The 24,519-nt window shown below is 30.3% G+C and overlaps 1 protein-coding gene across 1 annotated transcript; it reads right to left on the bottom strand.

Moving 5' to 3' along the window:
- Positions 1–3,269: 3,269 nt before the first annotated feature.
- LOC147808244 (uncharacterized) lies at positions 3,270–21,230 on the bottom strand. The gene is made up of 4 exons (XM_087166290.1): positions 21,122–21,230; positions 17,473–17,559; positions 16,072–16,235; positions 3,270–5,098 (listed from the first exon to the last, which is right to left on the bottom strand). The coding sequence occupies exons 2-4, from the start codon at positions 17,555–17,557 to the stop codon at positions 5,042–5,044; spliced, it is 306 nt and encodes a 101-aa protein (XP_087022416.1). The 5' UTR covers positions 17,558–17,559; positions 21,122–21,230; the 3' UTR covers positions 3,270–5,041.
- Positions 21,231–24,519: the final 3,289 nt, after the last annotated feature.

Raw genomic sequence — 24,519 nt, 5'->3', positions numbered from 1 at the left:
GAGTTTTTTTTCTTCTTTTTTTAATATGATGAATTAATCGATACTAATCTCAAATATGCCCCAGTTATAAGCATCTTTTTGTTTGCTGATGACGAGTTATGGAGTGCTTTGAATTTCACCTTGACCCATGAAAAAAAAATACGAAAGTAACCTTTTGATAAGACCATGTAATACAATTGTTTACCCTTAGAACAAAATACCTCAACTTCATTATGGAAATAAAAGATCTAAATACTGTTTACTTGGTCATTCATTTAGATCCAAAATTGCTGTTTTTGTTAGGATTATGTTTCACTTATTTTATATAACAGATTCCCCCCCCCCCAAAAGAAAAATATACAGACTATTTGCTGACCATTATGTTCTCCGCCTCTCGTAAGGTAGAAAAGGGGATCCTGGAGTTACCTATTTGCATTCTCAATCGAGAGGGTAATTTTATCTCGGAGTTTACACGTTACGTGCTCTTTGTCCCGTGCTTCACTTCAGACGAGAGGAAATTAGGTCCCCCCTCTCTTTCAACCGGCTGGTAGGGCATGCTTTGCACCCAGCTTGAGACTACGTGCTACATCATGAGATCGGCCCTAAATTTGTAATTTGGTTATTATATTAACAGAGGGCGTGTAATAATTTTCAGATATTGTCCAATTTTTTTTACAGATTTCCTTTGAAATTTATATAAACGTGTTGAAATTTTTTCTTCTTCCAGAGACAGCACATACTTCTTTACAGAAAATTAAACTTAATCTAACTAAAACAATATTCACTGGGGTTCCTCGGGATTGTGACACCCGTGTTTACTCGCAAGTAAACCCCCTGAGGAATTATTCTGGTCATAATCACTTTCCAAGTATAAGACCATGAATCCTGTTTGTAAGGTTATATGCCTGAACCAAGTATACAACCAGTAGAAATACCACATATGTTGCTATTCAAAAAATAACATTACGAATTGTTAAAAATATAAATCCTTCATTTATCCATATCAAACATTTTAATCCCCAGAAAATGGACAGACAAAAATCAGGACGAAAAAGGAAAATAAAGAAAAACAGCGAAATTTTTTTTTTTTGGGGGGGGGGGGAATCAGCTATGTCAGAATAACTACGAACTTCATTATCTCCAAGAACAGCTTTTTAAATCCTAGGTAACGCTGTTCTATGTTCAGTTTCTTATGAAATCAGATCTGCAGTAGGCGTGGAATAAGAATTTTTTAGGAAGGAAGACACATTTTGCCCCTTAAAGATAGTTGTTCTTGAGATACAGTCATCTGTTCAGGTTAGTAAAAAAAACATTTTTAAGTTTATAAAAAGGAAAAAAGATTTTTAGTTAAAAAAAATTGGATTGCAAGAGTCAAAATACACCTGCCCAGGTTTGTGACAGGCGCCCGCCACAGGTTTGTGTCAGGCACCCGCCACAGGTTTGTGACAGGCATCCACCCAGGGGCTTAGAGCTTTGGTAAAAAGGGATTTACAGCTTTGGTAAGGAGTGAACGTGACCCGAGTTCTCTTCAAATCTGAGGAATAGACTTTGTTGGCGTTCATAATCCTAACTTGAAAAAATGTCAGGTCAAGCAAGACTGTGATAGCAGAAAGGCTATGATAGTATCAAACCAGCAGAAATCGTGGATAATTATCTTACGATCTCTTTAACAAACTTCATTTATAAATTAGTTGAGACTGATTATTAACATATTACTGCTTGTTTGATGAAATAGCAGTTATTAAAGAAAAGCAAGCAGGGTTTGGTAGATATGCTGAACAAATTGGTCCGCTCACAACGAAAGACAAAAGACTGCCTTCAGAGAAAGCAAAGATAGTATTTGTGGGCTTAAAAAATGCAAGAGTTTGGGCAAATGGCTTGCTAAAAAGGCTGGCATTTCTGATAACTTGCAAACAAGTAGATTAAAAGTCTCTTTAAGCAACGTTTCATAAATGTTAAATATAGCCAGACTGTGTGCTGTGTCTAAACAAACAGGGTTCAACTCAAGACACGGGACTGAGCTAGAGTTTTTTTTCTTCTTTTTTTAATATGATGAATTAATCGATACTAATCTCAAATATGCCCCAGTTATAAGCATCTTTTTGTCTGCTGATGACGAGTTATGAAGTGCTTTGAATTTCACCTTGACCCATGAAAAAAAATACGAAAGTAACCTTTTGATAAGACCATGTAATACAATTGTTTACCCTTAGAACAAAATACCTCAACTTCATTATGGAAATAAAAGATCTAAATACTGTTTACTTGGTCATTCATTTAGATCCAAAATTGCTGTTTTTGTTAGGATTATGTTTCACTTATTTTATATAACAGATTCCCCCCCCCCAAAAGAAAAATATACAGACTAACAATGCTGGCTATTTGCTGACCATTATGTTCTCCGCCTCTCGTAAGGTAGAAAAGGGGATCCTGGAGTTACCTATTTGCATTCTCAATCGAGAGGGTAATTTTATCTCGGAGTTTACACGTTACGTGCTCTTTGTCCCGTGTTTCACTTCAGACGAGAGGAAATTAGGTCCCCCTCTCTTTCAACCGGCTGGTAGGGCATGCTTTGCACCCAGCTTGAGACTACGTTCTACATGATGAGATCGGCCCTAAATTTGTAATTTGGTTATTATATTAACATAGGGCGTGTAATAATTTTCAGATATTGTCCAATTTTTTGTACAGATTTCCTTTGAAATTTATATAAACGTGTTGAAATTTCTTCTTCTTCCAGAGACAGCACATACTTCTGTACAGAAAATTAAACTTAATCTAACTAAAACAATATTCACTGGGGTTCCTCGGGATTGTGACACCCGTGTTTACTCGCAAGTAAACCCCCTGAGGAATTATTCTGGTCATAATGTGACTGATCACATATCACAGAAATAAGTACTTCGACCAACGAGACGTCCCGGAGAACTTTGACATCATTGGTTCGTTCTCTGTATTCATATCATCTACTGACCACATAAGCAATATCTCTTTGCTTTGAAATGTCAAAGCATTTTATCCCAAGAAATACGAGTATAATTGCTTATTTCATCGTTTTAAATAAATTACTACAAAAATGATGGTAGCAGCAGTGAATAGTAATTGAAAAAATGATTGCAGTTTGTTTTTTTTTAAATTCCTTAACACCTGATAGTATAAGAGCGCTTGATGCTTTGATTAAACAATTTGAGATACGAAATTTTGCGTCCTTTTTTTTTACTATTAAAAGCATTGATAGAATACTATTAGGTCAGTAGATTTCAAAATATAGACCTTTTCCATGTTGTGGAAAAATTATTTTATCTGATTTTTTTCACTTATTAAAGTATTGATTTATAATGTAGGAGTCTAAGATGTCAGTGAGCAAACTATCGGGTTGTTCGGAAAGTAATTTCGTTTTTCCGACAGAGGATTTAATTGCATTTTTTCGACCCTAACTTTACACTTAAGAAACATATCATTATTTGTTTTGAGAGCTGATATAGCAAGGCGTGTGAGTGAAAAATTTCAATTAATTCTATGCAGTAGTTTTTGGTTGGTGCCCTTTTAAATATGGAGAGCAATAAGCAGCATTTTTATCATATTTTACTTTTTTACTATAAAAAAGGTTAAAAATTCTGTTCATGCCAGAAAGAATTAACCGATATGTATGGAGAAGATGTGTTGACAGTACGCCAGTGCCAGAACTGGTTTGCAAAATTTCGATCCGGCAATTTTGATGTCGAGATGCACCACATTCTGGAAGGCCGGTAAAAGCTAATAAGACACGATAAAGGCATTAGTTGATGCAAATCGGCGAATAACAACACATGAGATTGGTGAGAGGTTAAATTTCTCGAATTCAACTGTTTATGACCACTTGAAAGCTCGATGCTCGATATACGGATTCTTCATGTTCTCACAGAGAGAAATTTGTGTCGTAGCGTGGACGTCTCCAATTCACTTCTCAAACGTCACGAAAATGATCCATTTTTAAAGAGCATCATTACTGGGGACGAAAAATGAGTTGCCCATAACAATGTCAAACACAAGAGATCATTGAGCAAAAAAGATGAATCGGCTCAAAGCATTTCGAAAACCAATATCCATCAAAAAAAGTGATGCTGTCTGTTTGATGGGATTTTAAAGGAATGGTTTTTTTTTGGAGCTTTTACCGGATAACACAACAATTAATTTGAAAGTCTACTGTAGTTAGCTGGACAAACTGAAAGATGCACTTCAACAGAAAAGGCCAGAATTAGTCAACAGAAAAGGTATAGTGTTCCACCAAGAAAATGCGAGATCTCATACAAGTTTGGTCACTCGCCAAAAGCTTTTACACCTAGAATGGGATACACTGCCACACCAACCATATTCTCCAGATCTGGCGTCTTTGGATTGTTATTTGTTCCGGTCACTTCAAAATTGTTTGGACTGTAAAACATTTACTTCAAATGAAGAGGTCAAAAATCACCTTCTGATTGCAGTGTGGTCTATTTGATTCCTGTGCAATCCATTCCCAGGTGATACCCAGTGAATATCTTTGTGTTTAAAATAACTTCCACCAATAACAAAGTCGTTCATTTCACAAAAGGATACAAAAAGTTAGTTTTTGTTTCTTTCTCCAGTAGCTTCATTTCCTACACACCATTCGTTTTCTAACAATCTCTTTCTAATTTTTGCATTATGATATCCCATTAAGATTTTTACATCTTGCTTTGGTAACTTATTTACTACACATTGCAATTGCTCGTAAATTCGTTCTTTTTCTTCATCTTCACAATCCTTTGTCTGAGAATCAACTTGTCAGACTGATGATTTCATATATTTGGAATAAAATCTTGCTCTGCTAATTCTATCACAAATTAGTTCCCATTCAATTAAGCTTTTCGCTGTTTCTTCTCTTAGTATGTATCCAATACCTTTTCCATGTCTTTCATCAGTACCAGAATAAAGGACTGCATTGCCGTTTCCTGTCTTGAATTTTCCAAATCCTTTCTATTCAAGATCCAAGAATATCTAGGTTATATCACTCCACTTCTAGGGCTGCCTTATTTCGTCTTTCCATACTGATACAAAGCTTTTACATTCCTGGTCCGACACAATGTTTAGTTCTCGGCATCATCAGTGAGCTCCTCCACTGCAATTTAAAATTGGTTTTAAAAATATTGCTTTCAAAATTCGAAAAAAAATTCACAAGATATGAGCATTTAAATTAGTTTTATTTGTACTGAGCATGCGTGAAAAAGTTTTAAAATTATGCTTTCATTATTTTGTAGTGAATTGAATTTTGCAACTAATGGAAGAAATCTGATATAAATATTTTAAAAGCAGGATAAAGTTTGAAGCAATTTTCTAAGTAGATTTTGTACTTCCTAAAAGACAGCTCGAAAAATTCAGGACTTTTTACGAACAAATTTCACTGCCTCATAATAAATGGACAGAAATGACGAAATTTAATATAAGAAAAATCCCTTATCGTTTTAAACTTTCTTTAAAAAATTGCAAACACTACTATGAAAATTGCTTCAAACTTTCTACATTTTCGAAGTATTTAAATTAAACTCTCTTTTTGTATTTATTAATTCATTCTTCTGGTTGTTCATTTTGACATCAAGTCAAGCAAGATTATATAAAACGAAGATTTTTAGTGAGGTGAATACTTTTTTACAACAATAGGTAATTGTAAAGTAAAGAAAAAGGGAAATGAATTTGAAAAAAAAAACAGTTAATTGAAATAATTTTTAAATAAAATTAATTTTCAAAAAAAAATTGCACTCAATTCTAAAAGGAAAATAAATCATTCAGCACGTCAAATTTTAACACTAAAGTTACGGACATTGAAAAGAACTGAAAGTTTTAACCAAATGATCGAAAAATTCTGCATTTTTACAACAAATTTAATAGTTGATAATTCTCGAACTAACTTTCTTTTATTGCTTAGCACTCCTTGTACATTTGAGTTTTCTTATTTTTAAATTTTTTTAGTTATTTTGCAGCAAATTTAAACTTAAAGTCAGATGGAACATCTTAAACAGAGGTGACAGTAGCTGTCACGATATTTTTAATATAAAAGATACTTGTAGTGAACTATTATTTCTGACACTTTATGTCATTAAACAGCACACTAGATGGCAAATGTAATAATTTTTCAGTTGTCACAGTTTTTAAAAATCGGGTATAGTTTTTAAAAACAGCTGAACATACTTAAATAATGCTATAATAATTTAAATAGTTTAGTACAGCTGAGATATCAAGGTTAAATATCCCATAGATTACGCTTTCAGTGGTCACCATATTTTAAAAAACAAAAATAAGAAACAAAAATCCTTGTATTCTTCCAGTTTGTAAAGAAAGAAAAAATCAAAATTTCCTGCATTTTCCCTGTTATTTTAAGTGATTTTTAAGTTCCCCATATTTTACAGGTTTCCCCTGTAGAATGGCAACCCTGTAAAACTTAGTCTTACTTATTACAATTAAAGGGACAACTTTGGCCCCTAGTGAAACACAACCAGAAAAGGTACAAATAAAAAATGCCAATAAAAACAAACATGGAATTCAGACATATCACATCAATCTACCAACGCTTTTGCGTTCCTTGAGCAACAGAGAACTTATTTGTAGCAACAAATTAAAATTATGACCTTCTCACACAGAGAAACATACATTGGTTTAACCATCAAGGAATATGAAGTCAAGGAATATTTGGAAATCGATTGTTTCAGTTAATCAGAATTGAATACAGAATTTATAATCAGATTCGTTGTACACAAGTATCAGCAGAAATGCTTTTTTTTGTGTAGTATTTCACAGTTTTTTCATGTTTCCAGAAGCATGGTTAAATTCTGTAATTGCTTTTTTCCAGTTTTAAAATCGCCAATCAAGTTTTCAAGGCTGAAGAATGATATGCATTTTACTGCACCACATAAAATTTATAATTCATAATTACAATACTGTCGAAAAAACAATGATTTATATTAATTTATAATTTTTAAGCATATTTAACAAATGCGAAAAAAACAGCAAGCTTTATTTTGTTGATCATATTAAATTCAGAGCATATATCCCAAAAATATGTTCGGAGAAAAAACAAACATTCAATATTAGTACTATAAAAAATGGTTTTATTAGTTTTCATGGCACTTTTGATAATTATTTTTTAAATCGTTTTTCATGCTATAAGATAGGGGTGCACAAACTTTTTGAGTTAAGAGCCACTTGCAAAGCAGGTAGATTAACCAAGGGTCGCACGCATATTTAGTCATTTTATAGGCAGATATCATAATTTTTGTATAAACATTAGTGTTTTAAGCACTACATATTTTTATCAGTAAACTTAATAAACAAATTTGCAGAAAATTAAATGTTTAGAACTATTTGAATTTAGTTGAAACTTAAAAAAACTGAAATTATATATATATATATATATATATATATATATATATATATATATATATATATATATATATATATATATATATATATATATATATATATATATATATATATATATATATATATATTCTGGAGATGAATCTATTGCTTGGTTTCTGGAGCAGATTTGCCAGATGAAAACATTGTTCGGCTGGCCGGAGGAGGTTGCTTTACTTTTTTTGAAAGGAAAACTACAGGGTGTTGCTCAAGATTTTGTGGCCAATAATCCTAAATTCATAAATGCTAATTTTGAGTTAACGTGTAAGTTGCTCAAAGAATTTTTCCAAACCGATGCGAACCCTACTAGTAGTCTGATAACACTTAATAGTATGTTTTTGCTGCCAGGTGAATCGATTCGAAGTTTCGCACATAGAATCGAGTCCCTGGTTGCAAAAACATTTACTTCAGTAAATGATAATAAGGCATTAAGCCAGATCAAAGCCCTCCAGCTGATCAATGGCCTACCCAATGAAATGAAAGAGTCATTGGCTTTAGAGGATTCCAGTGATTTTGAGTCTCTGGTAACCAAAGCCAATAATATGCTAGCTATGGCAAAAGCCACCGTTCAAGTAATAAATTCACATACTACTGCAAATAAATTAGATAATGATACTTTAAAGAGGCTAGAAAGCCAAATACAAACCTTAACATTAAAAGTACAGGAAATTTCCTGCCAATATTGCTCAAAGCCACATGCGTTGGCCAATTGTGAAGAGTTTAAATTATCACTAACCCGACCAAAAGAGGCTTCACATATGCCTAGACAGGAAAGCTTAAACTATTTAGATTACACCCATCAAAAATCACAGCAACCAATAATTTGTCATTATTGTAACAAAAGAAGTCACATTATGGCCCATTGTAGATTATATTTGGCAACTGTTCGTCCCACTAATTATCCTAGGTTTCAGAGTCCACAATATGTGACCCCTCGTTTCCCTCATTACAATTATCCCAATAGATATAATAGATTTCAAAATTCTAATTCACAAAGGTATAATGCAAGGCAATTTAACAATCAAGCGAGATATAATTCTGAACAAACTATGCCCAAATCTACCTACAAGAGTCATTTAAACTTAAGACGAGGCCATTAAAGGGTGGCATAATGTCCTCACTCTCACGTACAAGTTCATCCAAGCAAATACTTAATCAATACTTAAATTCTAAGATGAATTCTGAACAATTTGATACGGTTAGAGATTATTTTAATAGTTTTAATGCAGAATCTAAATTAATTTATATCAATAATGTTTATACCAGTAAGAATTTACCCATAATAGATATTAAGTTTGGCAATCAATATTTTAAATATTTATTGGATTCAGGTTCAAGCATTTCACTCATGGCAAAAGATGTATACTCAGTAATAAAGAACTATAACAAAACTAGACTTCTTTCGAGCAATGTTCAAATTAGAACTGTAAATTCAGAGTTAAAATTTTTGTTTTGCTCTGAGATTTCTTTTAAAATTGATAAGCAACATTTTAAAAACCCTTTTTATATTTCTGAATTTGCACATGGCAATTTTGATGCTATATTGGGCTATGACTTTATTTCCAAACATGATATTAAAATTTTCCACCATGAAAATGTTGGTGTTTTTCAAAATTTTAAAGTTAAATTAACTGAAAAATGTGATACACTTTGTAATTCAATTGTTAACTCTAAGGCAATTGTAAATAGGAAATTAGTAATTGAACCAAAACAATCAGCTCAAATAGCTTTAAAAATTAAAAATTTTAATGATAAAGACAAAACCTTCTTATTTGAACCCACCTTTAAAAATGCAAATATTGAAATATTTCCCTCTTTACATAATTGTGACAAATCTAAATTTATTACTGTTGTTAAAAATATTGGCAAACAAACTATCCATATAAACAAAGACACTAACTTAGGCAATATTTTATTTAATCCTGAATTTGAAGAGAATTCTTCTCAGGAAATTATTCATAATTTAGAAGAAGATATGGAATTTTGTAATTTGATATCTGCTACACAAGAGATTTTGGATTTGAGGAAAATTGAATTAAATAAAGAGGATTTTGACCTTGCCCATTTACCATCTGATAGGCAAGAAAAATTATTGCAATTGTTTACTTCAAGATATGCTGCTTTTTCAAAATCCCTTAAAACTTTAGGGCACTCAAATATTATTAAACCTCAAATTAAGTTTAAATCAAAAAATCCTATGAAGTGCCAACCATTTACAATTCCCTATGCCATACAAGATCAAGTAAGAACAGACTTAATGGAATTAGTTGAAGCAGGCATAATAGAACGAAATATTTTTTCTTGGTCTTGCCCTTTAATTGTAGTTAAGAAAAGACCTAATCCTAAAGACCCTAATGCACCTACTAAATTTAGACTAGCCCTTGACCTGCGTTTAATAAATACTATAATAGATTCGGCAACTTATCCCTTACCCCGCATTTCTACTATAATTAATGAAGTATCACAATTCCAATTTTTTTCTACCATGGACATGCTCCATGCATATCAACAATTAAATATTTTAGAGAATCTTAAAGATATTCTCACATTTACCACACCTTTCGGAACTTTTGGTAGCAAAAGACTGGTTTATGGCTTAAAAACAGCTGCCAGTATATTTCAAGCTATGATAGACACTATCATAGATGAATTAAAGAATTTAGGAATCACTGGCATATTTTCATATTAGGATGATATAATTATAGGAGCTAATTCATTTGAAGATATGTCGAAAAAAATTCAAGCAGTGTTAGATATTTTTATTAAGTACAACTTAACTTTATCCCCTAGTAAATCTGAATTCTTTAAAACTAATACTAATTATTTAGGATTTAATATTTCCCATAAAATTGTTAAACCTATTTCCACTAACATTGCAAAAATAATGAAATTTGAACCGCCTAAAAATCATGACCAAGTTAAATCGTTTTTAGGAGTTTGTGGCTTCTACCGCCTCCTAATTCCCAAATATGCAGAGATAACTGATATTTTATGTAAACTCAATTTGTATGGACGAAAGAACATCAAGATGCCTTTGAATCTCCTCAGCAAATATTTTTTTCCGAACCTTTTGTCAATTTCCCTCAATGGGATAAACCTTTCCTCTTGAACGCTGATGCCAGTCAACAGGCAATTTCAGGTGTTCTTTTACAGGAATTTGATGGTGTCCTTCCTCCCATCTCATATTATAGTAGAGCACTTTCTAAGGCGGAACAAAATTATCCGGCAATTAAATTAGAACTCTATGCCATTTATAAATCTGTAACATCTTTTAAGGAGTATCTTTACAACCGAAAATTTACAATTTTAACCGACTCCAAGCCCTTACTCCATTATAAGAAAATTACTTCAGCTGCAAATTTAATTACTCGTTGGCTACTAGAACTGTCCGAATATTCCTTTGAAATGAAATATATTCCTGGAAAAATTAATTTTCTTTCTGATTACTTTTCTTGAAGAGAAAATCCAAGTAATTGTGCTCCTGCCTTACAGTCCCAAAATAATGAGCTAATACTTCCTTTTGTTGATCAAGATATAGAATTGGAAGCTGTAAATATTATTCAAAAACAGGACCCTCAAAATGAAATATCTAACAACACCTTTTATGAAGAGCAAAGAAAAGATCCAAATATAAATGAAATTGTTGATCTTTAATTAATGCACATAAAGTTAAAAATTTTATTATTGATCCTGATACTAAATTATTAATGTTTATTGCAAACAAAAAAAGATTAGTTAAGTTAATTGTTGTTCCAAAATCATTACAGAGTAAGGTATTAAAAATTAGTCATATCTCACATTTTGGCTTAAAGAAAACATATGAAATTGTTCAAAAAAATTTCTTTTGGAAAAATATGTATAATGATACAAGACATTTTGTTTTATCTTGTGACTCATGCATACGCAGCAAATCCTACAACATTCCCAAAGCACCTTTACAGAATGTTCCCATCCCTAAAATCCCAGGAGAATTTATTTCAATTGATATAGTGGGCCCCATTAAAAATTGTGGTTAAGCATTAACCGTTTTGGATCATTTTTCCAAATTTCTGACTTTATACCCTTTATGAAATTTAACTACCGGGACTGTATCACAAAATCTAATTGAATATATCTCGATACATGGTAGACCAGCCATGATTTTGACAGATTTAGCCACACAGTTTAATTCAGAGGTATTTCATTGCATCAATAAAACTTTAGGTATATTTTTGACCCATACTTCTTCTAAACACCCACCAGCTAATGGTACCACCGATCTTTGAATCGTGCCATTAAATCATCCATTTTGACTTTGCACGAAGCAGGTGTATCGTTTAAGAATGCATTACTTATTCATCAAAATTTGTACAATAATGCTGTTCATCCCAGCACTAGTTATGAACTCGTATATTTACATTTTGGTGGATGTCCTCCCACTATGTTCGATACTTTTGATCCAAATGTAGAGCCTCAACAACTTGACAAGGCTTCCTTTAGTCAAAATTTCATATCAGATTTAAGGATAACTTATGATATAGCATTTAATAAACTGAAAGAGCAGCAGATCTTACAAAATCAAAAACAAATGCAAAAGGTTAAACTTCGAAACTTTAATGTAAACGATATTGTGCACATGAGATCGAATGATACTTTTAAACCGAAATTTTTGGGCCCTTATGTTATAGTAAAGAAGCAAAGTGATGTAAATTTTAAGATTAGACCTTTAGACACACCTTCTCATAAAGGTTTTTAATACATAGTGATAGATTAAGACTTGCACCCCGCCAACTTTCTCATTTAGATCTTAATTATTCCAGGAGCCCACCAATTAATAATCCACTTCAACCTTCGAGTATGATAAGATAAATATAATTTTAATAGATATTGTTGTCATATATGAAATTCCATGTTTTGGTTAATTAGCTAAGTTAGTAAATAAATAAGTAATTAAGGGTTATTTTCTTGTGAAATATTGTTAGTTTCTATTGCTGGCAATAGTGAACAGGTGCGCAACTGTTCTTTACATAACTATATTTTAATTTGAAAATGATGTGTTTATATATGTATATATAAAAAAAAATAATAGAAAATTATGGGTGACAGTAATACTTTCTTGGGTGTGGCTGTGTGGACATTATCAAACTCTGTACAATATCAAACTCAATTAACGTTATATAACTATTTCATTTAACAGTATTTAGTAGTAAGAAATTAAAATTAAATTTAACTTTTATTTTCAAAAAAAAAAAAAAAAATTTATGGTAATAATTTCTTGTTTAAAATACGTACAATTACTAAGTACTGATGTATTCCACTGAGTCGATTTTTCTCAATTTAACAATTGGGTATTTTTTAACAGGGTTTTCAAATGGCAAAGATATCAAAATTTTTCAATGTTGATATAATTGCATATTTATTTTTACTGTATATGATATGTTAAGGATATGTATACCATGATTTATTGAATTTATTTAATATGATTTGTTGATCATTTGTTGAAATGATCATAGTACTTGTTTTTATAAGGAATGAAAATGTTTTACATGTACATAATTTACAGGGTCATTCTTATTTTTACGAGTGATATTTCTCTTAGAATTGGTAACTTTTACATACATGAGGAAAAATGTTTGTATTTTACAAACAAATTAAAATTTTAGGGTCTTAAGAGAAAATTGAATATCACAATTGAATTTTGATTATCACACTGAATACTCACACTTATTCACCTTTTTGGTTATATTTATTTATCCAAGTTTTTTTTCTCATTTATTTTAGCTACATAATTACAAACATTTAATAATGGTGGTCATAATTACTAATGCATAAGCATTTTATAGTTGACTTTCTTGTCATGAGTCTTAGGATTTCTTTATCGAAATTAACATTCGTCAAAAGAAAAAAGAAGAAAAAATTTTCTTTTGTGGAATTAACATTTTTCCCAGGTTTTTAGAGTTATTCCATAAAGTGACAAAAATGGTATTTGAATGACTTCCAATGAGAGTTTTTAAAGGTAATTCCAATTTGTTTTAATATGATTGAATTACTTATAATGAGAGTTTTTGATGTTATTCCAAGTGCAGCGAATGTATTTACAGTGAAAAGTGCATTTAATGTGTCAAAGTTGTTATGTGATATTTACTCATACTTGTAATGCCATTTTACAATTCGTCAGAGGTTTAACCTCACCTTGTCATCCCACCTCAACAATTATGGTTTGAATTTCAAGAAAAAAGGCAATTATTGTATAATTGGCAATCAGGACAATTTAACTCTTTTTTAGGGCACCAGCCAAATTGTCTTTTACTGAGGACACTTATGAAGCTCAATATTTTTTAATGCATGTATTTACTCAAGATTTTTTTATGTTGAACATGATATGTATGTATGATGTTTTTTTATCTTTATGATTCGCATTTTATGTTAATGGTAACTTACGTTTTCTTGAATTTAACTTTTACATTTTAATGGGGTAATTTAAACTTAATTTTTTCATTAAAGGGGTGGTTATTAATTTTTTCCCATTCAAGGGGGGAATTTGTGGTGATCATGGGATCACCACAATGTTTACTTTTCATACTGGGCTGTCTCCAACAGGAGCGCCCTCTTCATTGCCTTAGCAGGATCTCTAGGGCTCGTCTTTAGAGATTCTCGCAACCGCTAAGGAGGGGACGCTATCTTTTGGAGATAGACCAGCATTCCCCGTAGATATTTGACGTGTGTAGCCAGTGGCGTACGCAGAATTTTTTCAAGGGGGGTGTTCATAATTTTCTGAAACTACTAAAAGAAATTCGAGTATGTAATAAAGCACTATTATTTCCCTAATTTAGACAGCTAACAATTTTGACTTCTTATTCAGACAGCATTGTTTACTTAAATTTTGATTTGATTTTTTAAGTTTAAGAACTAAGGTGTAATATTTTCTCGCATGTAATATCTTCTGAAAAAAGTCCAATGTCATATGGGTGGGAAGTAACACTTTGAGGGCCACTTTCACATTCATCAGATCGTTTTCTTCAACGGAAGTATCACATTTCTGTTCAATAGAAAAACTTACATTGGTACCAGATGCTGCCACCTCACTAATTTCAGGTCGTGATTTTTTCTCAAAATGATTAAAAATTGGTAAATTCTTGCGTTTTGGCATCCTAAAGATCCAAGAACAGCAAATATATACATATATTTATTTGCATAGATATATCCGCTATGCTACGATCTCAAAGTTTCCAGCTGGAATGAATAACTTCAACGAGCACAGTATCTCCAATGGTATTGTTACCGATTTCTTCACTAGTTGAAATAGTGGCGGCGACGGGTTCGGCGATTGAATTAACTTTTTGTTAAGACAAAACGAAACAGATTTAGCGACGAGCTCCGAAAGACAAGCGGTAGAGATAACTCTTAGTCTGACAACTAACTCCACTGTACTCCGTCCCCCCTTTTATATAATTTTTCACCGCATCTCCAAAATTCTCGAATTGTCTCAAAGACGACAGAACGTCTAGGATTTCAGAATCATCGCGTAAAGACCTCGCGAATGACTGCCAATCTCGAAAACTATCGCAAATGGAAGGACAGAAAGGAACCAGCCCGTAACAGTATCACGCGAATTTGGTTTCAAAAGTACAGCTCTCTTATAGTAAATGTTTGCTCAGTATTTTGAGAAATACCGTGAGAAAAAAAAAGTAGGCATAAGGCAAATAAAAATATATAGTCTTAAAAATTAATGACCCGCATAATTTCTACTAAAATTTTTATTTTTGCCATTTTGTCTGAGCTCTAGGAGGGTGGTTAAACCCCTAAACCCCTCCCTTCCGTACGCCCCTGTGTGTAGCTGCTTCCTTTTCGAGCTGCGTTTTTTCCCCCTGTGTGCTCCACGCCGTTATAATTCATCTTAAGTTTATTCCTTTCTTAACTCCATAAATTTAACGTATAGCAAGTCATCTATTTCGAGAATTTCACTATTATCTAAAATATGATATTAAAATTAATTTATATTTATACTCCCTGGAGCACACAGGGAGGACATAGTCCACGTGTTGAACTTGATAATTCCTCATCCTATAATCCATGAACTTCACTTAAAAATGTATGATGTACTTCACTTGAAAATGTGACGATTAAATAAAAGTATCTATGGTGTAGTTGATGTCTAGAAGTCTTTTAGCTATGCCACCCTGAAATATCTCCCATAAGAAGTAAGTTAATCGCTGTTCATGATCGACGCAAGAGACGAGGAACCACCTGCCCTGGCGAGCAACATCTACTCTCCAATATGCTCAACAACATGAAATATATATATATATATATATATATATATATATATATATATATATATATATATATATATATATATATATATATATATATATATATGGGAGGGGGGAAAGAAACTTACCGAATGAAAGAGTAAATATACACATTTTATAGAGTACTAATATAAATTTGAATTAAATATTTCAATTAAAGAAATTTCATAATGTTTAAACAAAAACCAAATTTAAAAAAAATAAAATATTTTTATTGTGTTCCTGTGGGCTGCATGTGGCCCGCTGACCCCAGGTTGTGCACCCTTACTGTAAAATGATATTTTGAAAGACATAATAAAATTATATTTCTTATTTTCCTTTTAACCTGAAATTTATTTCAATCACTTTGAAAAACACATTTTTCTAAGTTAAAAGATAAAGTAAAACACACCAGGTATGAGTGTTTCTTTATGCCCCCAATAAAACTTTTGCTTGTGATCTCCGGTAAATGGATAAACCATGGCTGCCACTGAACACTCCTTTCTGGAACACACATAATCAAAGTCAAGCATTCCTTGAAAGGCTCGAGTCTGCATACACAATAGCTCTTGTACCCTTTAAAAAAAAGAGAATCTATAGAAAACACTTAAATAAATTGAAAAAGTGAGTTAGTAAAAGTTGTCAACGTATTATCCTTAAAAAAAAAACTTCTTAACTTATGAACGATTTCGGTTGATGTAATGGAGCATAAAAAAACCTGAGAAAATGTGGCTAAAAATGCTTCACAAAATTAGCAAAACTATAGATTTTGCTGACTGACTTGTGAGTATGGTTGATTTTTAGATATCATGACTTAATTAACAATTAGCCCTAAATAATTTGCACATTTGAGGTTAACCCTAGGAACCATTAAGATTGACACTTAGAACATGAAAATTCGATCATTTGAACGAAAGTTATTCAGGGTGATAGCTTTTTTTTTTTGGCCGACTGTGCATTTAAGCAGGAATTCAAAAAAATCTCAGTCCCTAATACAGGGTACATAGCCAGATTTTTCAACACAAAATAAGCATCTTTTAAGTACTTTTTTAACACTCAAGAAATATTTTTAATCACTTTCCAAAAAAGAAAATCATAATTAGGATCTATACACTAATCAAAATTATTATTTTCTATCATTTAAAGTTCTTAATTTATAAGCAAAATGTCAATAAAATTCAAAAATATTTTCAAAAATTTTACAGAATCATGATAAAATAACTAGTTTCTGACAAATATTGCATAGAAAATTGTGAAAATCATGCATTCTTTGTAATTTAGAATGACAATCGACACGGCAAAGAAAAAAAATATTTTTAAAAGATAGAAAATTAAGCACTTTTTACGAACCCTGAACAAACAAAGCAACCTTAAAGGCTTTTGAAAACTTAGATAAAAAATAAGCAAGCACTTTTTAAAAACATGGAGTCAAGACAAGTTGCGTCGTTCAAGACAGAACTAAAACCAAACACGCTAATAAAATTATGCATTAAATAGAATTAAACAGTAAGACTGAAGTTATCCTGAATCATCACTAGCTGATCTTTCAACATTTCTTTTGACCTAAAATTGCATATGATTAAAAATTCTAAATTATCTGGGTTTTTTTAAAAATTACAACACTTTGTTAAAGTAAATTGACTAAAATTTTAAAATAATTGATTCCAGCAATGATCGAATCTTTAACTTATTTATTTAAAGAGACTAATTATTATTTAGGGTTACTTCATACACACTAACTGTAATAACACGCATTCTTAAAGGAAAAAAGTATTCTCAAGTAAAGAAAAAAAAACATTTAAAAAATACACACCTCCAGAGTGTTCCTTTAATGTACTAACACATCTCCAATGTTCCCCGTTTCCCATTACTTCCAGCTGCTGTAGAGTCAAGACCATATCTATTGCATTCAAAAAGTGGTTTACTTCATTAAAAATTTAATAAATGAAAATTTAAGAAATTACAAGTAATTATCTGTAAGGAATAAACTAATTTAAACTAAAACGAATGTAAACTAAAAGTACCTGAAAATTAAATTGAATCAATAAAATGAATAGACATTCTTTTAAAAGAAGTTACTTATTATCTCAAAATATAAATGTGCTCTTTATCCAAAAAAAAAAAAAAAAAAAAAAAAAAAAAAAAAAAAAAAAAAAAAAAAACACTGTCTATAAATACCGTAAACGCAACCCACAGGAAATTGTGCACTTAAAAGGTTGCAATTTTTACTATCCCTCTAAATGGCAACGCCTAAAAAATCTTTATGTAGCTTCTTAAAAACCAACCAGCACATAGTAAAAGCAGGGGTCAGGTCTTCAGAGAGGTACCTATTTTGTGAAAATTTAGACATAATTTGCGAAAAATTAAAACTTATATTAAAAAATCAGCACAAAAATAGGGATTTATCGTTCCTTACGGGATACGGAAATAAAATTTTAAGAAAAAGTATTTCGTGAAACAACCGTTTTTCCTAAAATTTGTGAAGGTATCGCTAAACGGTAGTAAGTTTGGGCTGTACGAACCCCTGAAAAGTCTCAGAATTTTTTGCGCCAAAACAACCACCCACCTAGAATTAGATAAGAGGAAAATGACTCTTTATACCACATTTTTCTGATAAGAGGGCAAGAGGAATCAGACTAAGCCACAGTTGTATATAAAAAAAAAAAGGCTACTTTGGCCTATCAACTATTTTTGTACTTTGGGATTATTCCATCGACCATTTTCGTCAAACCAGATATTATCGCTAATAGGTAGCTTCTGCTCCAATAACCTCAAGTTTTATAATATTTACTCTGTAATCCTTGACAAAGTTAGCTTTCTTAAACGTATTGAAATATACTGCGTTTTTTACTTCGCTAGAAAATGATTCAAATTTGGGGTATGCCTAACACTGAAGAGCAGTTGTTTGCGTTTTGTAGCTATCAGGGATTTTTGTGGCCGAAATGATTTATAATAATGTATATAGTTGGATTCAAGAATAAGTCAGTGCTTAATTATTAAAAAAAATAGAGGTTTTCACTTTGTTTTGATTCTTTTTATGACACTTTATTACGCATTTTTACGCTTACAATTCTTTTGCTGCTATTATTCGGTAAATTTGATGGATCTAGAATGTTTATTTTAGAAATTGCTTTTCATTATGACGGCACCAAAACATTTGCGCAGTTTCGAGAGCACTAACAAATCAAAAGGGTAATCCAAAAGTACTAAAAATTTAATGCAACTTTTACAATACTCTTAAATTTTAAATTCAATTTCTAGTTTAACTAAGGCATTAAATTTTTATCAGTCTCCGACAATTTATATAAGTGTTAATAATAAAACAGTAAATAGTTTGTTTACATAAGCCTTTCTACATTTAAGATATTTTAAAATTTATTTTTCAAAAAAGAAATATAGTACATACCAAATTTCATTATTTAATAACTTTTCAAGCTATAAATAAAAATTTACAAAATTTTTCAGAATTCAAGATAATGTATTATCACTTCACAATCTCACAATTAAGCAAGTGGCAGTAATTTAACAATTGTCAGTTATAAATGAATTACATTCCTTAGCTTTCTATTATTGTATCTATTATTATAGCTATCTTATCTATGGAATCACGACGAATTGAATATGTAAAAAAATGATAATGTAAATTTGAAATTTGCACATAAGAACAATACATTAAAAATATAATTCGAAAAGCCTTGTGAAATGGGAATAAAATGATAAACGAAGAAAAATTGGGATAGAATTGTCACAAATTGAACGTGTCATAAAGTTCTGAGAGAAATTCGTGATTTGCATGCCATAATAACACCGCATTAAAAATATTGGAATTTTAGGAATTGGATTTTATTCCCGAGTAATAACTTCCAAACAAAACTGTCAGCCAACAATGAGAAATTGTTACAGAATCGTCATAAACACATTTAATACTTCAAACATATTTAATAGTGAAAACTCAAACTCAAATTTCGAACGTTGTCATAATATTAATTATAATATTATATATAATAATAGTATATAGTCATAATAGCATATAGTAATAATAGTGTAATATTAAATATTTCAGAATTTGAAAAAAGAAACTACGTGAAAAAGGGTCGCAAAATAATAATTTCTGGAATCATCACGAATCAATCACTTCAAAAAGTGATAGCACAAATTTAAAACTCATCTTTCATTCACAAACATTCAAAGACAAACAAATTCATTCAAAGACAAACAAAGTGGCAGTCCCTGTAAAAGCCTCGCCTACAATGAACCCTGGGTGTGATATTTAAAATTATTAATTCAAATGCAAACTTTTTATAGTCTCACTTAATGAAATATGTCTATTTTTAAATTGAGAATAGTTGATTACTTCCAAACTAGAAGAAGCCTATTTTTAAGGTTGGTATTTTAGATGTTAAAAAAAAGCTTGCAAACATCACAATATCCTAAGAAAAACATCAAGGGAGTGGTAGAAGTTTTGAAATCATTTAGAGCACAATCTTTTAAATTTCAGAGTACCAATTGCGCACTTTGAAAAAAGATATTTTTAGAGCTCTTTCAAGCAAATAACTTCGTTTAACCAGCACGTATAATTAAAAGACAAGTTCTATATTTCATTCAGATAAATGCAGCATTTTTAACAGTCACCACTTTTTCAAAAATTGAAAATTGTAAGCCAATAAAAGATTGTAATTAATTCAATTATACCATTGGAACCTTATCCATTATATCATTAGAATCAATAATATCATTAGAATTAATAATATCATTAGAACCTTGGCATCGCCACAAGAAGTTAAATATTTTCCACTACCAGACCACCAGACACAATTTACACAAGTTTAAATAAAAGAGGAAATTAAAAAAACGTTAAATTCAACAAAAACATTTTAGTATAAAAGTGTGCATATAAATTTAATATTTATTTTAAGCAACAAAAAAAATTAAAAAACACAAACTATTTTAAGCAAAGTTATAACAACATTTTTAACAGTCACCACTTTTTCAAAAACTGAAAATTGTAAACAATTAAAAGAAGAGTATAATTAATTCAGAGTATTTCTAAAATGAAGAAAAATTTCCCTAACTTTTTCAAGTAGGTTTATGTAAAATTTGAGTGCTGTATATATCGTTTTAAACTAATAAAATTTGTTGTTTAAGTTTTCAAATCAATAACACAACAAAAACTTTATAATTCTTAACGAACAAAGTTTATTTGTTAATCTGAAATAGTTGATAAAACCTTTGATAATTCAGTTCCTATGAAATTTTGTCTGAACATGCCTAGGATGATTACAGTTTCCCTGAACACGAGTATATGAAAGCACGTGTTTTATAGCACATGAGATACATGTTCAGCAAAAAGAAGCAATCAATTAACAAATTTATTGCCCATTTTTTATAGTTAGTCACTCTGTGGCATATGGAGACTGTTAATTTTGAGCTATACTATACTGGTATACATAAATCGTAATTACCTAAATGATTATATCCATTTGACACAAAACCTTTGAAACGTTTCCATGTTTTTCATCTACTTCTTCAACTACAGGAGACATGTTCCATATAACAATTCGACCAGTGTTCATACCTACAATTTTTAAGGACAGTTTAGAAATTATAATGGAAACATATTTTCTTATTTCTGTGGAAATTGTAACATGAATAACAAATAAAATGTGAAAAAATGATGAAAAAAATATTAATGAATGCAATAGAAACTTTTGTATCAATCAGCAACACAATTGAAAAATTCTAATTTTCATCTTCAAAGTACAAAGAAACATATCTCATGAATTTAAATACTGCACTGAGTAAGTTTGCAAGTTTAAAAAGAGCCAATGTGTTTAATATTACCAAGGGTCTGTCCAGACATTTTGTGAAAGGTCCTGTTTTTTGTAAAATTGTGAAAAAACTAATCATAATTTGTTAATAAAAAACAAGCGTTAATTCACATTCTGTCAACCAGGTTTGGTGAATTTATGCAAATATGGTCCTGTTATTGCAAAAATTGCTATAAACCTTTTCAAGAATTTTTTAAATTGTAAATAGATACAAGATTCTGCTCAACAATTGCTGCTATTAAATTAAAGATGTAACATACAACAAGATTATGCTCAGCACAGAATATTCATTTCGGACGAATAATAAAAAAACAAATTCACTCACATTTTTAATAATTTTAATTGACATATTTTAAATATTGCAACTTAGTTACGTATCACTTTTAAATGTGTTACGCATTAAGTAAATTTAAACAATTCTTCAATTCACAATATTTTATTTAAAAAATTGCCAGAAATGAATTTTTGTTTACATAATATTCTATTAATTAATTTTTTGAATAAATATATATTGATCAATTATTCATTTTAAAAAAAATTATCATTTAATATCAATAAGAATGCGCACACGATGTTTATAAATTTAGAAATATTTTCTTAGAAGACTACATTTGGAATTTAAACTTAGGAAAACTTGAAAAACTTAGTTCGTTTCGGACCGTCTTTTTGACCCCTTCCCCCCGGAAGGGTTTTTTCGATTAACAAAACAGTAATGAAGATAAACAACTCAGATAAGGGTCCGATTAAAAGATAAATTATTTTGTGAAGGGTCCGTTTTTATGAAAAGATATTTTGTGAAAGGTCCGTTAACGGACCCAAATTTCTTCTAAACAGACCTCTGATTACAAAACTAAAAGTAATAATTATGTAATATTAAACATAGTAAACAGTTTCTTCAAAATAGAATTTTAAAAAAAAGTAAAAATAATTTTTTTCCAGAGAACAGTTTAGTTGTCTATACTCAAGCTTAACATCCAAATAAATTTGTGAATATGAAGTTCCAACAAAATTATTCCAAAAAATTATTTCACGCTTAAATATAAGATTTTTTTACAGGGTATCTGCTACATTTATTATTATGAAATTCATGACTTTCCATGGCTCAATCCAACATTTTTCATGACTTAACAAAGTTACTATTTTCTCTGACAAAAAGAATAACTTTAAAAAAAGCATTATAATTACATTAAATGAAATGATAGGTATAACCAAAGCTGTTATAGTCTGCATCTTAACATTTAAAGACTTTAAATTTAAAAAACAGTGTAAAGAAAGAGTTGAAGCAATAAACTAGCTGAAAAGGAATACAAAAGCAAAAAAAAAAAAATTTTTTTTCTGCAGTATTATATTCTAAAGATACTTTTCATGTTCATCTGAAAGGAAGAAATACTCCTGATTTTTCTGTTTTCATTTCGGAATAAAAAAATTTGCCAATGACTGGCTTGCTTCAGATAGAATTTTGAATTGATGAAATAAAAAAAATAAATGATAACAAATACTCTGACATAACAGAAGTTTAAAAGATAGTTCGCTCTAGAAATGATGTTTTTTTTTCTTCATTTTTTGAAAGAACACCATAATTCTTAAAGAACATGATAAAAACATTTTATATTTTAATAAAATATGACTGTCAGTGGGGATTTTGTTATTAATTTAGATATTCAGAACACCGCGAAATTGGGGGGGGGGTAAATTCCATTTCAAAAATTATATTTTATGGCGACCTAAATCTACGACTTTCCATGATTTTCTTTTTAAAAAATAGTTAAAATCATGACATTTTATGGCAAATTTCCTTCAATACCGAAATCTATGATCTTCCATTTGCACAGATATCCTGTTTTTTTAAAAAAGGAGTGATAAATATTGATTCTTTTTTAATAAAAATCATACAAAGCCTTGCCACCAATCTATAATTTCCAAGTGATGAAAGCATTTATTACCATTCATGATCAGCTGAGGTGTGGACAGCTGTCTATGAATGTTGTGTAATGGAATTAGAAACAGCATTTTATGCAGAGAAAATTTAAAAGTTGATAAAATAGTGTATGCATGCTAATTGAAAAATCTGGCTGGATGCTAAATGCCAAGTAAGCATTGAACCAGGCCACTTGGATAAATTTTGAACATTTTCTAATCATCCTGATATTGATCAAGAGAGTCTTGTTCCTTTAGAGAAATTGTAAAACATAAGTTATTGCTAGAGTTCTAAGAATTGGAAAAATGTTGTTAGCCGCCAAAACTTTGTGTTTGCTAATAAAAATATTAGCACTTCCTCTAATCCTAGTTTTTTTTTCATTCAATTCATTGAAATTTTGTTAAATAAATCCATGCATAAAATCAAATACATACATCAGGGTTCTCACAAAATTTTTTAACAAAATTCAAGTACTTTTTTATGACTTTCAAGGACCAAAAATCAAATTTTTCAAAGACCTATTCGATATTACAGTTATATGCTTAAGTACATGTCAATCAAATTTTACAAATACGCAGAAGCAGAAATTTTATATTTTTAAAGCACAATTCTTATTTGACACCAAAAAAAAATTTATTAAATTTATCAGTTAATAAGAATATTCTTATATACACGAAATATTATTGGATTGAGATATAGCAGAATTAAACATTGGTAAAAAGTATGAAAACTGTTGAAAAATTTCAATTAGGTAATAAATGAAATTAATTTAAAAATATATATATATATATATTACTTAATACATAAAAAAAAACATAAAATTTATAAGATAAACTTAACAAAATTTCTAACAAGCTTACCAAATCCAAACTTCATGCCTATTCCAAAAACAGATTTAGAATCAGTGCCACCAAAAGACGTCTGACCAAAAAAGCTATTATTATCAGGCTTTTCTTTAAATGAAAAAGAGAAAGGCGAATTATTTGAGGTTTCTTTAGCTTCTGCCTGTGCTATAGCTTCAAAACGAGCTGAAAGAGATCCTGGAGTGAAATTGGAGTCTACATTTTTTTTTTTAAGTCGTTTCTACTTTGAATGAGAAACTCTCTAATGAATC

This window comes from Parasteatoda tepidariorum, chromosome 6 (genome assembly GCF_982258835.1).
Source record: "Parasteatoda tepidariorum strain Cologne lab strain chromosome 6, Ptep-v5.0, whole genome shotgun sequence".
NCBI lineage: Eukaryota > Metazoa > Arthropoda > Arachnida > Araneae > Theridiidae > Parasteatoda > Parasteatoda tepidariorum.
This window is presented reverse-complemented; position numbering and strand designations above follow the sequence as displayed.